The sequence below is a fragment of the Passer montanus genome, unplaced genomic scaffold (assembly GCF_014805655.1).
Source record: "Passer montanus isolate IOZ18808 unplaced genomic scaffold, ASM1480565v1 scaffold53, whole genome shotgun sequence".
NCBI classification, from domain to species: Eukaryota; Metazoa; Chordata; class Aves; order Passeriformes; family Passeridae; genus Passer; species Passer montanus.
The window spans coordinates 7150641-7173996 of record NW_024370263.1 but is presented as its reverse complement, the minus strand read 5'-3'; the positions used below and the strand labels follow the sequence as shown (position 1 = coordinate 7173996).

At 49.8% G+C, this 23356-nt stretch overlaps 1 protein-coding gene across 1 annotated transcript in view; it reads right to left on the bottom strand.

Moving 5' to 3' along the window:
• The window catches only part of TMEM132B (transmembrane protein 132B), a 214967-nt gene extending 191789 nt beyond the window's left edge, over nt 1–23178 (bottom strand). The window contains exon 1 of the mRNA XM_039724875.1: nt 22966–23178. Within this exon, the coding sequence (XP_039580809.1) occupies nt 22966–23050 (85 nt within the window). The 5' untranslated portion in view covers nt 23051–23178. The remainder of the gene's footprint in view (nt 1–22965) is intronic.
• Nucleotides 23179–23356: the final 178 nt, after the last annotated feature.

Below are 23356 nucleotides of genomic sequence, written 5' to 3'. Positions count from 1 at the left end.
TGCAGGGGGCCAGATGGGCTCTCAGTCTCAGGTGTTGACAGTTTTCATTTCTTAACTGTTTTACAAATGAATGTGGATGTTTGGGGACGAATTTCCATTTTTATTCAGTGTATGAGAATGGCCTTTCTGGATATAGCTGTCTCACAAAAGAAGCCACTGCTTGATCATGGCCCCAGCTCATCCAGAAAAAGGCTGAGGGCTGTAAAGACTTGGCAGGGGAGCACTTGGGAAGGGCTGCTGCTTCCCCAGCCTCTCTTGCCTGTGTGCATTGAGTCAGATTCCCTGGCTTTCGTGGCAGCCCTTTTATTATTCTTATTATTACTACTACTACTATTTCTACTATTCCCAAGACAGCACCAAAAGCTGCTACAATAGGAGGGAGGTGAGCTGGGCTCTACTTTGCCCTGCTGAACACTGACATAATTACCACGTCCCAAGTGCACTACAGTGCCTTTGTGGCTGGAAGTGATTCATGAGTCCAAAGGACCTCAACTGGAATTTAAATTCCCAGGGTAGGCCATTGGGTTTACAGACAAAAAAAAAAAAAAATAAAGAAAAAATGGAAAAGTCTCAGAATAGGTACATTTGATCTAAATGTCTTGAAGAGACATTGAACTCCACGGCACTATATTTGGATTCACTTTTCAAAGGATAAATGCACTTCAAATCTCTTCATTAGTTCCATTCTTCAGCAGTGGTTTATTCTGCCAAGAGCAAACCTGTTGTGCCCTGGAGAGGATTGTGGTGGCCACTGTTCCACAGCAGAGCTTGAGGGTCCCTTCCCACCTGAGAAAATGCCCATGAAGACATGTCAGGGAGGAGGATATGGCTCTGCTGCAGGGCTGGTGAGGGCACACACGGGGTGGAAATCCCTGTGCAGGCTGCCCGGCCAGGGCTGCCCTCTCCAGCCAGCAGGAGCAGGATCCTGCTCCCCTGTGCACAGACACCGGGGTCACAGCAGGACAAACTGCCTCTGAAGCAGCCCACTGAGCAGAGAACCAAGCCACCCTTTCAGGATGACTAATTGTTAGACAAGATGCATCCCACGCGTGGCACGCTCCTCCTCAGCATCCCCAGCCCAAATTCAGTACGCGAGGGGAAGCAAAAGGCACCGCTGTCTTTGGCTGCCTGTGGAAAGCCATGGGGCACTGACCCAGGGGTGGATCTTCACTGCAGAGCCAAGCCAAGCTGCCTCTGGGGTCCTGTCCCCACAGCAGCACCGCTGAGTGTCCCCCTGGAGCGCGGTGGCCCCTGGGGACGTGGTGTGCAGCATCAGGGCTGGCACAGCAGCTCCTCTCTGCTGCTTGCACAGCACAGACACAGAGCAGTGCCACAGTGAGTGTGGCCCATGGGGACCCTGCTGGGGCATCCAGACCCCCCAAGGCCACGTGGAGGAGCTGCCTCCCAGCTGTGAGGTGCCACACGAGAACCTCTGCTCAGGTTTTTACCACATTTCAGCCCAGAAAGTTGGTCAGGTGCAAGGGGGGCATCCAATTCAAACAGGTCAGGCATTACCTGGAGGAGCAAACACGACAGACTCTCCTCCAACAGCTGCAATAATGCATTTTACAGAGAGCTCCAAGTCAGCTCAGATTTAAGAAGCTGCATACTTCAGATGTCTCTGAAGAATACTAAAATGAGAACTCGGTCACACTGCACTGTGTCTAGTGTGGAGCACTATTAAAGAGAAGCTAACGTTTGTTTTCAATTACCCAGTGTATATCTGAAAGACTAAAGCTGTCTCCAAAGTATTAGATAAATGTGTGTGTTTACTGTGCACGGAAAATGAAAGTTATCTGACAATCATTTCCAAATACCAATATTTTACCAATATCGTATCAACATCTAACGAGTCTCTCTGGGCTTCACACCATGTTAAAAGGCAAAATTAAAAAGCAGAGGTAGCTGAACACTGCTCTTCAAGACACAGAATAAATGCAAATTTAAAAGCTAGGATCTTACTCCCGTATCTCCTTTTGTTCAGATCATGTTGCCATTTTTTCAAACTCTCCTGAAAAAAATGACAGAAAGCAGGAAAGTTTGTGGCAAATGCAGAATGGCATCCATAAATTTATGAACTAACTAGACTGACATTCAGTGCAATGCAAAGTGCTTTCCAATCAATATCCATGAGCATCAATTCCCCGGGAGGAGCAGTCCTGTGCCACCGCCTCCCAGCAGCAACAGGCAATGCCATTTTCTGCTTAACTTCAGATCGCTGCAATCTCCCGCAATCGATGGCATCGATGGGGCTGCGGGATCGGGAGCCGTGAGGACAATGGGGACGCTGTGTGACAGGGACAGGCGGGGCACGCAGCGCTCCCGCTGGGTTGCTTAGCAATAGCCCATCCCTGCGTGCCCATCCCTGCCTGCCCATCCCTGCTCCTGCAGCCAGAGCAGACATTCCAACAGCGATCCAAACACTGGCCACCAGGAGCAGGACGAATAACGGCATACAGAATAAATGAAGGCTCTGCTTTTGCTGTGTGATTTAAGGAAATTTAACTCCCAGCTCTCCGGAGCATCACAGGAAGCAGCGGGTGGTGTCTGACTCAATGCAAAGCTTACTGTGCCCAGAAAGAGACCCACAAAGCAGCCTGGGAATCAGGGCTTGGGCAAGCCCCACTCATTGGTGATCAATCATTGTTTTTCCTCTCTTTCTGCTGCTAAGTATCAGCAAATTTCTCCCAGCTACCAGAAAGGTTTGCTCAGGATTCACTCGGGATGGATTAACAGCACCAGAGATTGACAGAGCCCCTGACAGCTGTGACAAACAAAAACCAAAAACCATCGTGTTTGAGGGCTGCAGTGACAGGCAGGGCTCTGAGCAGGGCTCGGGGCTGTGAGCCACACGGGGCTTGCAGATGGGGCAGCCCTGCTGCCCAAACCCTTCTCCACAGAGATGCTGGGATAAAGGCAGCTGTGACCTGCACTCCTGCCTCTCACAGGAGAGACACTGAACACCCAAGCAACAGCAGGTGAACAGGTTCTTTAATATTTTGGCTACTTCTCACATGAAATCCTTTAATCTTCAATTAAAGATTTCATTCAGATTTGTTAGACACATATTAGGTGCTAAATTCCGGCTGATAATTGCTAAAAGTTACCTGCAACATGAACAACATAATCCCTCCATTTCTGTATTGCCTCCAAATAGCCCCAAACGAGGCCATGGAGAAAAAAACAGCTTCTCAGTCCCCTTTTCAGCATCTGCTGCAAACAAGAGGTTCCTGCTGGGCAACTTGCCCACTTTGCTCAGTTATCAGCACCTTCACTGCCCAGGACCCAGAGATGCCCAGCAGGGACCAAATAAATGGTCAGCAGGGCCAGAGTGGATTCAGCATCTCTGTGGAACAGCACGAGGGATGCCTCAGAGTCAATCACTGAAAATCCCTCTGCATCAAACCCTGTCAGAGCAGTTAGACCATCAACTAATAACTGTCAATCTCCATTTGTCTGCAGTGCTGTGAAGAAAGCTTTCTTAGTTCTCTTAGAGATATAAAAGAGGCACTCTGCTTTAAATGGAAGTGTGTGATAATGTTAGCTGCTGGTAAACCTCAAAGGCAGTACTTATACAGCATCAGAAACATTTGCAAAGATGGAAAAGATCTAACTTTGGACTGAAAGACCTTAAAAACTGCAACCCATGTTCTGCAAACTTGGTGCCTGTGCCTAAGCACACTCCAGGTCTGTGCCTGTACCTTGATCACTCCAACAAGGCCACATTGCATGAAGGAAGTTACAAAATTTTGAAAGTGTATTATTCTTTTTCTTAAGGGTTTGTATTTTTTAAAATGTTGAGCAGAATATAGCACACCCAGAAACTACAGTCTGCAGCTTGTCACAAGAGGCCCAGCACAAAAAACACCTTAAAACCCTTTCCTAAGCAGAAGGCAGGGCAGCATTGCTAATTTATTGCAGAGCATCGCGTTCTTGCGGGTCCCAGGAGGGGAACACTGTCCCTGCATTTCATGCATCAAAACCTCCTAGGAAACAAATCAGGCTTGTGCCTCTGTGGCCACTTTCTGTAGCTGCTGGGGGTGGATGGGCAGAGCTGGTGCTGCTGTTTTAGCCAAGTTCTCACTCCAGATGCAGCAGATGTGCCATCCCTGTGGGCCCAGGCTGTCCTGGAGAGGGCAGTGACCAGCTGTGCCTTGCTGGGTGCTGCACAGACCTTGCAAAGGAGGCACTAACAGCAGCAGCATGGCAGGCTCACAGTGCATTTTTGTGCACCTTGATGAGCTGAGCAGAACTCGCCAGTTCCGTCATGAAAAACCACGAAGTGCTTCTTAAATCCCACCTGAGTGTGGGCACATGAACAATGCAGAAAGGAAGAGCAGGGAGACACTAGAGGGGAAAACCAATGCCCAGAGCAGGGGGAAGATCCAGCCCCAGATTATTTAACTGGTAAGAGGGGCCAGACAAGCAGCCAAGTCTATCAAGGTTTCAATCAAAGTTTCATGCCTCTGCTATACAAGTACATTATCCAAAATATTCACCACTGCTTTCATTCTTGTCACACAGGGGGAACTCGAGGGCAGGCCCATAAAACAAGGCTGAGTGGAGCAGGATGACCAGCAGCTCCTGCTCCAGTCACACGCTGCAGGCTGACTCCCAGGCAGGGCTGTGTGGGGCTGTGCAGGGCTCAGGAGCTAAAGGCTCATCCCTTTTCCTGGCTCTGGCAGAGACCAAAGCTACTGCACATCTCTGCCAGTTCCCTCTACCTGCAGAACAGGGATAACTGTGCTGAGCATCCTTTTCCTGCAGCTTGCAGAGTGCTTTTTAAAAATAAACAGGTGTGGAGAAGTGCTGGTAGAAAGTACCACTAAAAAAGCCCCTCTAGACAAAAATCTACAGTATAGCAAACTTACTAAAACAGGATGCAGCCTTTTAGCTACAGCAACCCTGTAGCTTCTTTTCTCCCCTGAAGTTAAATTGAGGCAATTTTCATGAATACGTTAAATTGGCATGAAAACTAAGAATGAAGAACAGTTTGTTTCTGCTTTGGAAATCTTTCTCTCCTGGTCTCTTTAGTTTTCTTGCCCATATCCAGCATCTTCTTCATCTTCAATTGTGTTATCACACATTCCATTCTATGATTCTTCGTGGAAAAGAAAAACCATCACTAGCAATTCAGCCTTCCTTTCAGGGTCACTTAAAGGACATTTCAGTTGCCCAACATGATGCAGCTGAGGACTCCAGATTATTCACCTGCACATTCCATTCTATGATTCTTTGTGGAAAAGAAAAAACCATCACTAGCAATTCAGCCTTCCTTTCAGGGTCACTTAAAGGACATTTCAGTTGCCCAACATGATGCAGCTGAGGACTCCAGATTATTCACCTGTTGGTCCTGCAGGTGCTATTTGTATAAAATTAAGTGCCTGTCTAATGGAAGTGTTTTCCAAGGAGCTGGAGAGACATATGTACAGCATGGTAGAGAGTGCACAAAGTAAAATGACATCATCCTAAGGGGAAAAAAACCCAAGGAGGATCTGGAAGCAGCTCCTTTCAAAGCCAGGCAGAATTCTGCTGTGCTGAAAATACCAACTGGCTGCTTTCCCAGGTAAAATGCCATTGCTTGAAAGAAAGAGTCAATTACTGCCTCAAGGAACCTCCCTGTTGAGGCAAAAAAAAGCTATTTCAGACAATGTGTTGAGGCCTCTCCATGATTAGAAAAAGAGAAAAGAAAGCTGCTTGTGTGTCAGGCCAGCACACAGGAAATGCAGGGAGATGTGGGCACATTTTTCACCGGAGGGTGGCAAAGGGGAGACACATCCTCTGCTCTGGGCTGCCCCAGCTCCACTCCCAAGCAAAGCAACAAGGACCAGCCCAGTGCACCCTGCATTTGGCAGACAGAGAGCACAAAACACCTCGAGGGGATCAGCAGGGACGCCCCTCACCTTGCTCTCTCTGAGAACCCTGCCTTTTATGTTTGAACCTCCCTCCTGTGAGGGAGTGCAGCCTCCTGGAAGGTGCTGGCCCCAGCGGGCAGCCCCGATGGTGGGGCCACTGGAAGCCACCAAGGTCTCTCTGTGGGCTCTCACAGAGGCAGCTGGGCTGTTGCCATTAACTCACCCACACCAAGTCATCTCCAAGGGTCTGCAGAACCTACCCTTGTTCCAAAATCCCAGTCAGGCGTGCAGGGGAGGAGTGTCCTTGAATCAATCCCAGCAGATACAGCTGGGAGCCCATCAGGATATCCTGGTGAGAATTTTATCTTCCACCAGTTAACACTCCGTTTTTGTTGAAGAGATGAGAAAAGCCTATTTCATCTGGGAGAAAGAGGAAAAGCCCTATGTACACACACATGTATCTCTGTATAGTGTGTGCCTGAGTATACAGAATATACATGCACACTCTTCACAGCTTTCAGAGAGGATGACAGCATGTTTTCATAGAGCACATCTGAAGAAAAGGTCTTGTATCAGTGCTACAGCAGAGAAAATTTCATCTTGAAATGAAAATAGAGAATGAAGGGAGAAGAAAATAAAAGAGAGAGAGAATGTTTTCCTTCTTCTCATGTCTGAGGAGCTTAACTACAGTGATGGGAAGATATAAAACCCCAGACAGCAGAGCAGTGTTCTGGAGAGCACAATATGCATAAAAACTCCTGCAAGCCCTTGGTAAATGTTCCTATCCCTGCTACCCTCCAGTCCATACCTCCAGGGTGCAATTTCCAGGAGACAGCAAGATTTAATGTGCTTTGGTTAAAACAATCCCCTGGATTCTCGCTGCAGACTGTCATGACAGTGTGTTCCTCTGGTTTATTATATTAATAAGCAGAGTCATTCAGCACTCAACATGATGTGGCTCTCTGACTTGCACGTGACTGTGTCCCCAGGCTGCAGCAGTACAGAGGCCTGCCCCTGGCTCCTACTTGCAAAAAAGGTTTGTCATTTTGAGGCAAAATAACCACAAACAAGGATGCACCTACAGCAGGTGTTAGGAGTGCAGAGGCAGCAGCTGAGTTCACCCCCAGTCACCTCCAGCTCCCTCCCTGCTCCCTGCCAGGCTCCTTGGGATGCTGGTGATGTCCCCCACTCCCAAGTCCTCCATCCCACTCCCGTGTCCATCCCATCCTGTGCACCCAAGGTGACGTTGAACATATTTTCTACTGATTAGAGCCAAATAAGAATAAAAAAAAGGTCATTAAAACAGTAAAAAAAAAAAAAATCTCTAACCCATGAGGAAAGCTCCTCTTCCTGGCTTGAAAAACACTGCTATCCTGGCCTGAAATCACATGAACTTCCCCTGCAACCTCTAATCACTGCTCCCTGCCTTTATTTCCAGCTGGGAGAGGCAAGTTCTGTTTCTGCACCCCAGAATCTGCACCACTCCCTTGGCTCTGAAGATGCCCCATGTGCAGCTCTGTCACCACCACCTTTTCCTGGGGTGTTTGGTTCCAGCACAAGCAGAAAGGAGACTGCACCACTGCTGCCAGCACTGCTGCTGATATCCACATGGACTCAACCCACGGGGACTCCAGCTGATTTTCTGCTCCCCTTCCCATGAAGGTTTCCTATTTTCCCCCTAAGATGCAGCCTCAGGAACATGTTGTGTGGCAGAGGTTTTATACCATGTAAATGATGGATATTGTTTATGTACTGATTATGTCGAACCAGCTGTTTACCTTTGCTAGGACTGCAATTATTTTAACAGTAATTGTAAAAATAAATTGGGGAGAGAAATAGCAGGAATTTTCTAGTTTGGTTTTTGAAACTAGAGCACTGCCAAGAGTGACCTGACCTCAGACAAGTCACATGCAGCCACTTATTTTAAATATCAACTGAGCTCATCCATGCATGGAAAACAGAGTGCTCTGTAGAGTTCTGGGTCCCAAAAGGTTCAGAATTCAGCCCAGTCACATCTTCCTCATTTATCACCAGCTGCTTAAGCTGCCACAGCACCCAACCAACCACATAACATTGCCATCAAACCTGCAGAACACGGTCAAACTGCCCACAAGACAAGCACATTGACCTCTCCTCTCTTCTTTCCAACAGGTTCACTCTCCTCCATACAAAAATGCCAGTATAGGCTAAATATTTTTGAAGGCACTCATTTTGCAATTGGAGCAGCCATTTCCCAGCCCTGCATGCAGTTCCCCTGCTTCTCCTCCTCTCCCTGGATCACAGACAGATGCCAAGCCATGGAAGTTATTCTTTCATTTACAGCATCTGGTTCCTTGGCAGACTCCTCGTGTAATTATGTTCATAGCTTTAAAGCTGTCTCTAGCTCTGCTTCATGGGTTTGCTGCTTTTGGCTTGTAGCAGTCTGTCCTCATCTTCCCTGTCCATCACATGGGCTGAACATTGCTCTTAAAATACAGGAATTAGAGCACCTGCATGTCCCCCTGACCAGAGCACAAATAAACAATACCACACGTTGTTTTTTAAACACGAGCCCTTGTTTTACTGCATGGTGCTCCTCTGCCTCTGGAGAAACCACAAACCCTTGTGCAAATCCCTCCCAGGAGCACCTGGCTCACACCTCTCCAGAGCTGGATGGAGAATGTGTGGCTACAACCACAGCCGTGATGGGAAAACCACCGGGGGGCCTTTGCCTTTGCTTTTAGCTGGAACCTTCCCTGCCTCCGTGCAACTGCAGGGTTCTCACCGTGAGGAGCGGAGGGACAGACATGCACGGACTGCCAGACAGAGGGACAGACACGCACAGACTGCCAGACAGAGGGACTGGGTGCAGCCACAGCAGCTCTGTCCATTTAACTGGGTTGAGTCAGTGATGCTTGTGCAGGTCAGAGGAGCAGGGTGCTCTCCTCCCCTGGCAGAAGGGGAGCTGGCTGCTCTCTCAGCCCTCATGCCCAGCACCCAAAGGCCCCATCTGCAGCAAACAGACTGAAAATGCTGCTCCCTCAGCTCCAGGGGTGCAGCGGGGCTGGGCTCCCTCCCTGCTTTGGCACAAACCTCCCTTGTACCCTCAGTGCTGCAGAGCCCCACCACAGGGCTCACAGAAAGAAATCATCCTGGGCAGGGAGGGACCCTGGGCATAGTTTTGGTTTTTTTTGAAGAATAAGCCCATAAAGAGAAAAGTACGACAGATTTAAGCATTTAAATGCATTTCCATAACTGTTTGTGATGATTCCCAGACAGCAGCCTTCATTAAGCTGGAGCTGAGGCTGAGAGCACCAATTAGCAGGATTTAAAAACAAAAAGAGGAACTGCTGCAGTTATCCCCAAATAAAGAGTACAGGCCCAGCCTAATCTTTTATGCCTGGCTTTGCTGGAAACCATGGGAGGTTACAGCTCCAGGAAGGGCAGTGCTCATCCTTGGGATGGGCAGCCAGCTAGGTCACCCAGCACCACGTGGCTGCTGGGGAGGGAAGATGTGAAATATGGGAGCTCATCCTCACATCCACGGCCATGAAAGCAGGGAAAAAAGGGAGAAGAGAAAGCCTGGCAAAGCACTGGTGGACACCTCTGTCTGCTCCTCAAGCTGGAGGAGGAGCACACTGAGAACTGCCCAGCAGGTCCCAGCAGTCACTCTCACACACTTGGATTTATTGGTGTTTCAGCTACTTTAAAATCACATGGCAAATTAAAGTTATACTTTTTTCCCATTCATTCTGTATTCTGTCAAATTCTTGAACTTTATGCTGTGGAAAACAGTTCTACCAGTGGACCTTGACAGCAAGAGCCTGCTTCATCCCTGCTGCTCAACTCCCACCATGGGAACTGCTCTCCAAAGCAGTAGAATTCCTTATCCAATTTTCCTTCCCCCAGACTCGATCTGCAAAGCCTGCACATCGACTTTGTCCAGTTTAGCCCCAGACTGACAGCAAAGACACTCAACAGAGCAAAACACAAACCAAAAGGAAAGATCAAATCATCTATTTAAAGGGTGAGTGTTATGGATTTTCATTTTTTCTGTAAGAGCCATGAGCAATTATTTTTGAGCACAGAGATCTTAACCATTCATTTATCCTGTGAATAAAAGTGGGAGAAGGGGAAATGATTGCTTTTTCATTATTTGTCGCGCTGCCAGTACTGAATCAAAGTCAGAGGACTGCCAAAAGATCTCTTTTGATCCAAATAACTATCATCCCCAGAAACATTTCTACAGGGAGGAAACCCAAAACCCCAGTCCAATCTTTGCACCATGATTCTAAAGATAAATATATAAACAACACACACAAAAAAAAAAAAGACACAACCTCTTCCTCTATAAGTTTTTGCCATTCAAGCCAGGCACAAAAGCTTTTTAAAAGGTGCTGTGGGGGGGATCCAGACCTGGACCAGAAAAAGCCAAGCTTGAAGATTCCCATCATCAGCCCAAGACTGTAACACCACTCACAGTGACTTAGAGAGATCAAAAAAGAAAAAGAAATACATATATATATAAAAAGATTTTACATCAGGAACCAATTTACTCTTGCTGCTCCACAGAGCAATCATGCCTCAGGACCCACAGCTAAATGGCTGGAGCTCACATAACTGGAAGAGCAAAGAAAGCAGCAGAGAACTTTAATGGCTTATGAAATTCAATTGAAATTGATGGTTGGAAAAGTGAACCATTTAACACCCCACCAACTTAACGTCAGTGCACCCATGTGCATGCACACACAGACAGGTACATGAACCAAAAAAGGTGGGAACTCATTTTCCACACACCCACAGAGCCCTAGGGAAGGAGATGGCACCCTCATACAGGACTTAAACACTACGTAAATATTTTAACTCCTCCAGACCTTTTTCCACTGGAAGCTTTAATATGAAACCTATCTTTTGTGAAAATGCAATACATTATTATGAGCTGCACCATTCATGTCTCTGAAATATTAGAAGCTGCATTCTGCATCTCAACTTCAGCTGGAGCAGGAACGCAAAAACTCTCCCTGCTGTTTGAGCTGACTTTGAATAAACTGTTTGCAGCTGATGTACTTTTCCAGCACAGATCTCTTCTGTTATGAAGCCTGTCTCTGATGAACAATAGAAAAATATTGTTGACAGGGGTGTACTTTTCCATCTACTCAAAAATATCATTTTGCAGAATATTTTCACAGCTCAGCAGAAGGTGGAAAGAAAGACAATATTATGACTAGATAAGAAAGAAAGAAGACATTCGTTATAATTAGCTTATAGTAGTTTTCTTGTTGGTTTTGGCTTGCTTGAACAAGGTTCTTTACTAGTTAGAGCTCCACTCTGACTTACAAAGCCTTCAGGCAAAACTCATAATCAAAGATTAACCTGGGTAAAAACAATCAGAATTTGGCCAAACCTCTTTAGAGCAACGCTTGTATCCACAGAGCAAGTAGAACCACCAGAAATTTCACACCATGGCTTTGAATGCTCCTGGGTGCATGGTCAGTCGGGTGCTTCAGATGCATCACCCCAGCTTAGAGGCAGGAAAGGCACGGCCACGTCCTGGTCACGCTGTCATTTATGGAGTGCCTCGGGGACAGGGACACTGTGCCTTGCAGAAGGACTGAAACATCAGGAGCCAGCTCACTGGAGCCTCCGTGGTGCCCCTGGAGCAGGCAGGGACACGCTCTCGTGGGTGCTGGAGCTCTCTGGTGCACTGCACCAGTTGATTCATGGGGAGGCTTTGATGTGCAAATTAATCATTATAACTTTTAACTGAGCTAATGGAAGCGTCATATGTTGCTAATTACACAATACAGGGGGGAAAAAATTGCAAATGAATTTATGCTTAACCTAATCGGGATGGCAAGTTGTGGTTTAATTACAAATTGTTGTGCAGCAGCAAAGCAGCTGCTGCATTTCAGCAGCTCTGGTTCCACAGCAGAGTCCTGCTGTGCCTCACTCATTGCTCAGGTCCAGCTCTGCTCCCCACAGCCACAGGTGGCTGCAGCCTTGGCTGGGGACAGCAGGGACGTGCCACCCACACCTGGCATGAGGAAACACCCACCCTGAACATCCTTCTCCAGTAATGTCTTACAAGAAGGGCTCCTTATGGTCACCTTCAAGCTTGGCATGTTCAAACCTCTCTAATCTGAATTAATGTCTCCACACACTGAGGCAGAAATCAGTGATCCTCCTCCAACTCAATGCTTCTCAATTCACACAAACAAGAATCAAGAGGCATCTTTGGAGCCTGTTGCCTCTATGCCCTCAGAGTTAAGGGGAAAGGAAGAATAAAATGAGATTACAACAAATAAATAAACAAACACTCCCGCACTTTGTAGTGCCTGGAGCAAGCTTTTACAACCAAATTAAAATCCCTGAATGTTGTGGCTTTTATTGGAGATGCTGATAGAGCCAAGGAGATGTAGCATGGCAGTGCACCTGCACAATGCATCACCCTGGGAATGTGCCACGGTGAGGTCAGTGGTGATGACCCCGCTCACCACCCAACTGGCCCTGCACAAAAACACCCACTTGCCAATAACTCTGCTGGTAATTAACCAGAGAGTTTCAGTGAGGACAGAAAATACCTGAAATATACAGCAAAAATATGGTTATCTAAAAAAGCAAAGACAGTCTATTGTTTCTTATATTATTTTCAACTTGATACAGCTCCTACCTGTCAAAAAGAAGGGGGGGAAAGCCTCACAGCCTCTGAGAACATTAATTTGCTTTAGATTTTCCCAGTTACCCACAGTAAAGCAAAAACCTGCAGTATTTTTGGTTGGGTTTTTTTTGAACACCAGGGGGCTGATTACTGTGAAATGATCTTAGGCTTCTCCCACTAAGTGGACAGATGGATTGCTACTTTTGCAACTTCTTTTTGCAGCCTTGAATTCGGTTGCTGGCGGGAGGCTCCGTTCCAGCTCTCCCCAGCATCATTTCTCTCCTTGCACTTGTCATCTCACTTCCCAGCCTGAGGCTGGGCTATGGAAAAGGCTCTCTGCAAGCCCAGGAATGTGCACACAGCCCCTCCCCAGGCGAAGGCTGGACCCCACGGTGTGGGTACCACTGGGCTCTGCCCCTCTCTGGGGCCCACCCTGGCGAGAGGGAATGGCACGGGCTCAGCACAGCCCCACTCCTGCATTTCCATGCCAAGGAAGCTGGCTGAAGCTATGGAGACAAACAGCACCAGTGCTAGACAGACCAAAAATGAGGTCTCTCAGCATTCCAGCAAACAATCTGCAGTGTAGAGGGTTCTGCAAGGTGAGAAAGAAACAAAAAGCACTGCTAGGCAAAAGTCATCTCCTTAACTTTTTTTTTTTTTTAAAGACAAATTTTACAAAGTGCAGACTGAAACGCTGCCAGGCTCCATCCCTGCTTCCCTGACAAGCACAGAGAGCTCAAAGCAACTCAGGCATGGTAGGGACAATGTGGGTCCCCGGCCAGCAGCCTTTGCATTCACAGCCCTCCACTCCCACAGGCAGCACAAAAAACCTTGGGAGAAACCCTTGAGCATGCAGGGAAGGGAACTGCTCGTTCAGAAGGTGCTTTTAGGAACAATCCCTGAGGGGACACTGCCCGACTCACAGGGCATCACCCACTGCAGCCCAGGGACCGCAGCCCCTTTAAGATGAAGACAAGGGACAGAAGGAGGAAACACTCAGTTTGATCCGAGGAAGTGAAAAAGCTCGGGAAAAGCAAACTGCCAGCCCCAGGAATGACTAAGCACAGAGCCAGGCAAGGCAGAGCTGGCTAAGGCAGCCACACAGCACATATCCCCAGATCGGTGCCTGTTCTGAAGGTATGCTCTATGGGAAAACCACTTCTGGGGAGAAAAAAAGAAAAGCCAAACCTAAAAACAAGGACTCGATTCTTTAGCAAGCCACATGAACTGCCTGTGTGTGTTTATAAGCATTCCCATCCGTCTGTAACTCCAGCTGATGCACAGATAGCAATATATGGGTCAATAATGGTTTATCTAAAGATGTGTGTCAGCCCATCTCTCCTCACTCTCTGACAAACCTTTTACAAGAGCCACTTACTTTAACCCTGAATTATCTGCCTCTGCTCATCTTCAGGGAGAATCAGCACGGCAGAGAAAGAAGCAGGCAATTCCCTGTGATCTGAAAGCTCACTTTCTAAATCAAATCAATTTTTCTAACGTAATTTGCCTCATCTAAATCACTGACCCATGCATTTTCTCACCATCCTTTGACAAGAGCTGCACCAATTGAAGCAAAGCTAAAACACTTCAACCAGACCAATTCATAGAAGTCTTTAGAGGAATTCTTTCATCACTGTAATTAATTCTTTAAGTACCACAGTGGGATGCTCTGAATTCAAACCCAGTCCAAGGAGTAATGATTATACTAATGGGAGAAGCTGCGCAGTAAATAAATGCAAGTGCCCTGCTGAAAGAGATCGTTTTCAATAGGAGACTGCCATTGAGGGAGATAACTGCATTCTGGAGATAATAACTCAGATGATGAAGTCCCTCAGACTGGAGTCTGCTACAGCTCCCACATTCCACACACCTGAGGGATGAGCATTTTCACAGATATGTGTTAGAGCTGGGGCTGCTCCAGCTCTCAGCCCTTGGAGGAGGGCACAGAGGGCCTAGGGCAGCTTGGGAAACCATCTGAGAGTTTGCTGGTTGGTGCAGGAGCCAAAGCTACGACTGCCCTTTGGCTTTCCCCATGTGGTTAAATACAACAAATTTAACCGTCTTACACATTTAAAGTGTTGTGCTCCATAGAAAGGGAGGGAGATGCTTTAACTCTGGGTGGTGCAAATCAAGCACAGCAGAAGAACCAAGCAGTGCCAATGCTGGGGCAGACAGGGAGCCCTCACAGAGAGTCTCAGCACTCCTGGGATGGGGCTTGGAGGTTCCAAGCAGCTCAGGCACCAAAACAAGCCAGGGCTGAGACATGGAGGAGGACACAGTGCTCAGCACACCAGGGCAAAAGGACTGGCCATGAACCTCAGCAACTTCTGTCCAAGGTGAGCCTCACTCCCTAAAGAGCAGCAGCAAAAACCATCAGCTGCCATCAAAAAATAACCCCAGGGCCCAGCTTCACCCAACACCTCTGCTCTCCCTGCCAGCAGGGCTTAGACTTTGGGGTACTGCCCCAGGCACCTCCTGGGGGTGATGCAGAGGACAGACAATGGCTTCTATGGTACCCACTTTTTCCCTAAAGCCCTTTGAGATCTACAAGGGAAAGAATGATAAATTATTAATATTTGAAAAGAAAAAAAAGTCTCAATTGCAACAAAATTCATGCTATCTTCTGTTTATCTCTTGCTTGTTTCTCCTCTGTAATGGAGTTGAGCCTTTTTGCACCAATATTCATGCTAATAACTTTCAGTGGCCTACTCCTAAGCAAAAGACCCAAAATGAGTAACTGTGCTGCATTAGAAAAGAAGTGGAAGAAACCTTTGTATATTAATTCTCATAGCTGTCAGAGATGAGGATTTAATAATGTTAGTATCTAAGCTACTCCATTATTTCCAAACACCTTGGAGCAGAATGTCTTAGTGGGAGATGAATTAGATAGTGGGACTGTAACTGCCTTCTGAGTGTTTTCAGAGCATAATCTATGGCTCATCACCACGTGTGTTTCAAGTCCTTGCCCTCTCTTCTCCAAATAACCTCCAGCTGTAAATGCATTTACATGCTGGGTATTTGCATGCCAGACCCAGCTCCTTTTCTTGAGCATTTCCTACTCACTCTTTAACAATTTGTCCCCATTTAATAGATTTGCCTGGGTTCAGCTTTGCATGGGTGGTAGGGATGGAGAGCTGGGAACCCAGGTCATCCAATAAACGATGGAATGAAGCAAAGAAGGAAAACTGTGGGCGGAATACAGGAGAGGTCTGATGGGCTGCAGAGCTCTCTGCCAAGGGAAGCAGCAGAAGTCCTGCACGGCTGAAAACCAGCCATGCTCAGGAACAGGCTGTACCCAACCTCCAGAGATGGGAAAGGCAGTTTATTTGCCAACTTTTCCAGCTCCAATTCCCATTATTTGGAGAGGCTGAGGCACATTGGCCTTCAAGCTTGCCCTGAAAGGGCTCTGTTGCTTCTAGAAAGCTCTGACCATCCTCTCCAGGTGCCTCTGTGCAACCTTTTAAAAGCCTGTTTCACTGTGTGCCTGTTGTGTCCTCTCTGCACCCAGTCAAAGACACTCAGACCTTGTGCTACTGGACCCTGCCACCCCACCCAGCTCTCTGAGTGACATTTCAGACTGCTGTGGCCCCACAGAGTCAGGGACAGAGGCACTGGGGCTGCTGTCTTTCACCAGACCAGGTTCTCACACTGGCCAAGGTCTTGCCCCACAAAGACATCCAGACCAGCTCCTTCCAAAACTCATCTTGAATTTTTCCTTTTTCAACCAGAAATCTGGGTACCAAGACCAGTCAGCAGCTACCAGCTCTTTGCTGAGTTTCTAATTACTGCTCATTGCATAGAAACCTGCTCCATCTGCTCAAGGGCTCCCTTTTAGGGCACAGGGCTCTGTCTTATTTTTGGTGAGAGTTTCATCCTTTTTTGAAGCTGCAGCATAAATGTTTGTTTCAAGAGCTGCAGCATCCATTAGACAGCCCTCCTTCCCCATTGTGGCGAGAGTCTTGCTGCTAAGCAAAAGCTGTGGCTAATTGACAACAACTCCTAAACTGAGATATGAAGTAGCTGCGTCTGTCACTCAGGCAAACAGCAACGGCAGCTCAGCTGCTAAATAATGGAAAATGGTTCATTTTTCTGACTCAGGGAAGATCCTTTATTAAAGAAATGAACGTCTCTGATACTACAGAGCCATGCCCTGATCATTCCTGCATCTTAAAAATCTAACATTGCCCATAAAATTCCTAAGTAACATAAACCCTGTTCCTTTCACTACTCTCCCAATCAGAAAAACTGGGTTTAAATCACCTGCTGGCAGGTTTATTACAGGGCCCACAAGCAGATAAGGTCCTGTGCACCAGCCCTCTGCACTTAACGGGAAATAAATCTCTGCTCTGCCATCTGTTTTTGAAATGTTTCCACACAAGCTAAACAAAAAACCCAAAGATACGTGCACCTCTCAGTCCTTCTAAAGGAGTTTATTTCTGGGGTAATGAGGATGACATTTCTCCCCTCTCTAGCGGAAATGCTTTTCCTCCTCAGGCTGATTCCCCCCAGGCTCCCTCAGCCCACAGGCAAACTCTCCCAACATTGCGTGTGTGGATAAATGGGCTCAGCACAGGGGCAGCTGCTTGGCCAGAGGCACCACCTCCCACACATCCCACGGGCTGCTGCCAGTGCAAACCCCATTCCTGGAGCCTGCCGAGCCCCTCGGCGTGCCCAGAATGGGGATTTGATCCCTGCTTCTCCATTTAGCCCCAGTTTGAATGGCACAGTGGAGTTTTTTCTCCATCATCTCTTTCCATCTCCAATGCCAAGCCAGAGCTGCCCAGCACGGGTGGTTTCGCACCATCCCCTCCCCATAACCAGACCCGTGGCTCTTGCACAGCCTTTAAGCAGATGGCAGCACCATCCCAAGGCAGGAGGACGTGGCCACGCAACCACAGAATGCTGAGCACCCTCTCCCCAGGATTTAGCAGCTTTGTCACTAAAAACCCATTTCCTGCCACTGCAGGTCTCCTTCCCCAGTGCAGGGGCAGGGCAGCTCCTGAGGGCCAGCTGGTGCAGGCACGGTGAGATGAGCAGAGCTGGTTTACATGCAGTTTCCAATTAGTTTACTCAGCAGACAGCAGCCTCGTGGAAACGCCTCTGGTCCTGGCTATCCTTCACCCCTCAGGGCACCCCTTTGCTTGCTCTCTGACTACCACCATCACCAAAAAAATCAGGAAAAAAACAGAGTTAAAATCAAATGCTACACTTCAGTTTCTCTCCTTGCCTGAAGTTGCAAGAGACAAGATAGGACATAATCGCCACTTTTAAAATCATCTCCTATGACAGGCAAATTGATCAAGTGGAGAGGCTGGGCTGCTTTTGAACTTGAACAAACTGATTTTCTATGAAAGATGGTGTTTACATTGCCTCTCAATAGCCTGCTGAAATATGCATTCCTCCTACCATTTCATCACCAAAATTTGGGAGGAAAGAGTGTTTTTGGGGGGGAAAAGAGAAAAGGAAAAAAGTACGCTTGAATCTGGAGCACATCATAAATTCATGAAGCTTTCTGAATGCTGTCAGAGACAAACATTTATGTCAACAAAGAACAGCTCAAAGTGTGTTGCAAGAGAATTTTTTGGGAAGCATGGAAAAAACATTAATATTTACCTTGCACCTGAGACTAAAGCCGATTGTGTGAGGTGCTGCCCAAACAGCAAAGTCTTTCTACAAGGAGCTTTACCCATCACACACACTCCAGCAGCCCTGGCTTTACTTCCCATCACAGCACTCTACGTCACAGAGGGCAGTGGGAATACCCAGGGAAAGCCAGACACGAGCAATCCCCATCCCCCCTGTAAGTTGTCTCCAGGGACCTCTTTGCTTTGTAATTTCTGCCTGCCCATCCTCTCGTGGGAGCCGCTCCCTCTGAAATGCCAGCTGGGAACTCCCGACAGCACGAAATCCAAGCATCTTCCACGACATCTAGAGCACCACATGGAAACTCACACTCCACAGCCTCCGTGGGACTTCATGCGAGAGGATCTGACAGCTGGGGCTGACAGCTGGGCAAGCACATCAGTGAGCCACTGACAGGGCTGAGAGGCAAAGCTGTGCCAACAAACCAAGTCACCGCTCGTCATTAACCAGCACCGGTTAGAGCTCGGCAAGGAGAGAATGGGCAATCAAGATCAGGGAGTTAAATTTGTTGAGCTGACAGTGTTTATTTTGGTGGGGTGGCTTCTCTCTCACCGGGACGTTTGTTAAGGCCAGAAGACCTTGGTTTTGGTTGCTTCACGCAGGACATAAGGGGCTGCCAGGTCCCCTTTGCTCCTGTGAGACAGGACAGGTCTGCAGCCACCTCTGCAAGACACAGAGCTTCATGAAGCCACCTCTCCATCACAGCCAAACCTGTGCTGGTACCAGCATCAACCACCAAGGTCAGGACAAGCAGCACGAGCTGCCATAACCCAACATCATGAGTAATGACAGCCCTTCCTCCACCTGTCAGCCAAGGGACACAGGACAGCACGGACCCCCTGAGCAGCAAAACGCTTTTCTGAGGAGCTATGGAGAGGGGCAGGAGGACCCTGACTCAGTGTGGGGGCAGCAGGGTGGAATCCCCATCCCACTGGCACCAGTGGGAAAACCCTGCACAGCCTAAAGCCCTGTGTAACCCCAATCCCTGTGCACTTCTGTGGAGCACAGAACCTTCTCTCCAGGCACTTTGAAACAAGGGAGTGTTTGCCCAGGGACTGTGCCTTCCAAACTGCTGCCTGGGCTCAGAGAGCAACCAAATCCATGATGGCAAACCCAACACAGCAATTAAATAAATGGAGCCATCTCTGGCTCAGGAATGCATCCTTCATCCAAAAAATCCTTCCCGAGACACAAGCCCTGTCCCAGCCCTGGCAGCCCTCTGCTCTGACCTGCTGCAGCTGCTCCTGGGCTCACACCTTCCTCACCACACTAAGCTGCTTTGAACACAGAGATAATAGGGCTGGGAGTGACTATCACTTCCAGCAATAAAATACAGCAAATTAATTGCATTTAATTGATTTTTATATTTTAATGTAACTATTTTGGTATTCAAACCACAAAAGGCTCTATTGATCAGCCAGAGTCAGTGAACAGTTCTGTGACCAAGCCGCACGTATTGAAGAAAATAATGAAAACCCAAAACCAGTGAGACTTCCCCATTTCAAATACATAAAGGAGGCAGCAGCAGCAGTGACAGGAGATTCTGAATTGAAAAATGCTGTGCAGGGTAAGCCACACAGTTGCCTCCTGCATTCCCAGAGAGCCCAATGCCGATCGCAGCAGCAATGAATAAATCCAGAGTAGCTCCACTGACTTCAGAGCAGCCGGTCCAGATTTATGCTGATGGGAAGGAAAATCAGGGTATCTAAAATATTCTGCTCTAATGGATGCTGGAGCAAAAGGCACTATAATAATTTCAGACTTCTCCCCCCAGCCCACTATCCCCCACTTCACATCAGTTTGAACAGTCATTGCATAAAATGTTGAGATCTGCACTACTCTGAGGAAAATAACCTACATTTCAACAGTTTGTACGATCATGAGCTGCAGATCTGTTGTACAGTAGATAATGCAGGTCTTTCATTTCTGTTCCTAAAGAGCCTCTGAATAAAAAGTGTCTCCATATTAGGTAGAGTGATACAGGGACACATAATAAAATAAGCATAATGTCTCTCCACCCACGCCCCCCTGGAGCCAGAGTCCAAAAGCGGTCGCGGGTCCTTGCTCACGCAGAGCCGGGAGCAGCCCAGGCGCGTCCCGCAGGGCTGGAGGAGCGCGGTCAGTGAGCCCTGCCCCGCGCTCCGCACCCGCTCCGGGCAGCGGAGCGAGCCGGTGACACAGCACCGGGCACGAAAACAAAACATTCAGGTGACTCCTCCAGCTCGCTCGCAGGATGCCTATTCCTATAACCTCGGAGACAGCTCCGCCGCCGCCAGCGAGGAAGGCGGCCAAAGCCCTGCCTGGATGCCAGCAACAAACGGGGGCCCGCTGCCAGGCAGAGACATCCTCGGGCTCGGCGTGAGCGGCCCTCGGCTGCCAAGCACACACGCACAGCCCCTGCCAGCCCCGGGCCGCCGGAGAGCCGGGGCACCGAGTGATCTCTTAATTGGACCTTCACGAAGCTATTTAGGGGACCCGCCTGACAGGCGAGCAAATGCCACCCGCTTTGAAGAGGCTGCAGAAACTCAGCCCGGCGCATCGCCGCTCCCCGCACCGCAGCCTGCCCCGAGCCGGCCCCGGCAGGGGGGAAGGGAGGGAGCAAAGGCAAATAAATAGAGAAAAATGGCAAGAGCCCAAGGCGAGCGGCTGCGTGAGCCGCGAGCTTTGCGGAGATGGCAGCACCGCGGCATGACTCATGCAGGTGTCTCTCCCGTCTGCAACAACCCAAACCGAGATGCGCTTCGTTAACCCCTGTGATCCAGAGGAGAAAACCGAACTGGGTATCAGCGAGCTGCGGGGAGATCGGCACAGCCCCGGAGGGAGGAGGCGTTCGCCGCTCGCCTCTCTCTGAGGAGCTCTCCCCCGACCCCAAAGCCCCTCGGCACGCACAGGGGGGGACGGGGCAGGGGCAGCGCTCGGCTGGGGAGGCAGGAGGATGGAGAGGAGAGGAGAGGAGAGGAGAGGAGAGGAGAGAGGCGGGGAACGCGCTCCTTATTCACAGCTCGAGCCCAGAGCGCGCTGCGAGCTCCTGACGCGCACGCTGAGCAGGGAGGGCTCAGAGCGGCGGAGAGGGATGGATAGATGGATGGATGGATGCATGGATGGATACGTCGGTAGGTTTGCAGCCACAAACTGTTTCAAAGTGGGTTTCCATATGTTTAAGCACTCAGAGCGCTGGAAGAATTACACCCACAGCCCGATCTCACCATGGTAGCTACCCACACAGGAGGAGACGGGAGGGGGGAATAGCAGGGAAAAGATTAGCATTAATATGTCAAAGCAAGAAATAAAAAGATTTTTTAAAAAACCCAAAAAAACAGAAAGCTGCTCCTTTGCTGTGCCCAACTCTCTCCTCGGTGAAAGAAGAGCTGCAGGCACACGGGGCATCGCAGTGCCCACAGAAAGCCAGCATTCCTCGGGGCACTGCTGGCCCACAGGCAGCCCGTGCCCTGCGTCCTGTGCTCGGTGCCCCGGTCCCCACAAGCTGCACCCCAAACCCTGCACCCCGGTCCCCGTGTCCTGCTCAGGAGCATTCCCAGGCGCCGCCGCACAGCCCAGCCAAGGAGGGGGACGGAGGGCAGGGGCAAGCGGTGCTTTTTGGGGTGAGCAGAGCACGGACCCCCTGCTGTCCATCTTCCGTGCGCCCCCAAGGTTGATGCCTCCTTCCTAGCAAATCCTGATCTTCCTGTAGGAACCTTTCCTAAAACACTTCCTCACCACAAAGCCTTCCTGTGCCCTCCCCAAGAGCGACAGCTATTCTATCACCCCTCCCATGGATCGCTCATTTTTCACCTAAAATCCTTGCATTTAGGCATATTCCTAAACCCCCAGCCAAGTTTCCCCAGCAGCCCAAGCTCCGCGCTACGGCCAAACGCGAGCACAGTCCCGAGAAGCAGTAAGCGCAAACGATCCCCCGAGCACCTTCAGCACCGATGCACCTTAATTAATTTGCTTTTAACAACCCCTGTTTATTAGGAGCAGCATCTGCGAGGCAGCTCACGGGAGCACGCAGAGCAGAACGTCCCCAGAGTGAAGTCCTGCTAAAGACTTTCCCAGGGGCAGCGCTCTGGCAGCCTGGGGTGATCAAACACCAAAAAACCCCAGCAAACACCCGCACCTGGGACCAGAAACGCTGCTCCCAAGTCCACCTGGGGGGGGCAAATAAATTTTAAAAAAATAAAAAATAAAATAACAGAGGAAGAGCATCTCCCAGCCTCGCTCCCTGCCCGGGCGCGCTGCCTCGCAGCTGGCCGCGATGAGGGAATCCCACCTGAGCCCAGGCAAGGGCCAGACCCCGCTCCCCGCCAGCCCACCGAAACCCGTCCTTCTCGGAATTTAAGCGCAAAAAGGTCGCACAAGTATTTTGTTACCGAGGGGGTTTAACTCCTGCACATCTTTTCCCCCACCCCGTGGGTAGCAAGAAAGAGCGAGGAGCATCGGGGAGGAACGGGGGTCGGCCGCCCCGTGGGAAACCCCCCGACCCTTCTCCATCCCCAGAGCTCGGCGAGCCCAAACTTTTCCCTTTTTTACGCCCCAAATCGGCGGCGGCCGAAGCAGGCGGGGGCCGGGAGCCCCCCGGGGACAGGCAGGGAGGCAGCGGAGCTGATGGGCGCTCCTCGGTGCGCCCCGAGCTCGGAGCGCGTCGCGCCCGCAGCGCTGCCGGGGGAGGGAGGGCTGGGATGGGGGAAACGGCCGAAAATAAAACCGGGGGAGGGGGGATATATGAAATAAAGGCAAATAGTTAAAAACAAACGGCGAAATGAACGCAACAAGCAGAGCAGACAGACAGGAGCGCGGCGGCGGGGGTCGCGGCGGCGGGACCGGGGTTACCTCGGCACAGGAGCAGCAGCGGCGCCAGGAGCAGCGCGGGGCCCCGGGAGAGCATCCTCTTTGTTCCATGCCCAGAAGTAGTCATGGTGCTGATTTATTTGGAGAGGGGCGGCTGAGCGGGGCGGGGGGGCCCGGGGGTGTCGCGCCGGAGCCCGTAACCACTCCCCCCGCTCCCCGCCCGCTCCGCTCCGCTCCGCTCCGTCCGGCGGCGGGGCCGGGCCCGCGGAGGAGAGGAGAGGAGAGGGAAGGGGAAGGGGGGTCCCCGCTCACCCCGCAATCACGGCCGCCCCCTCCGCATCACCGCCCGCAGCAGCGGCAGCGGCAGCGGCAGCGGCGGCTCCCCCGGGGCGGCGGGCGCCGTGCCGGGGCTGCGGCTCCTCTCGTGGGAGCC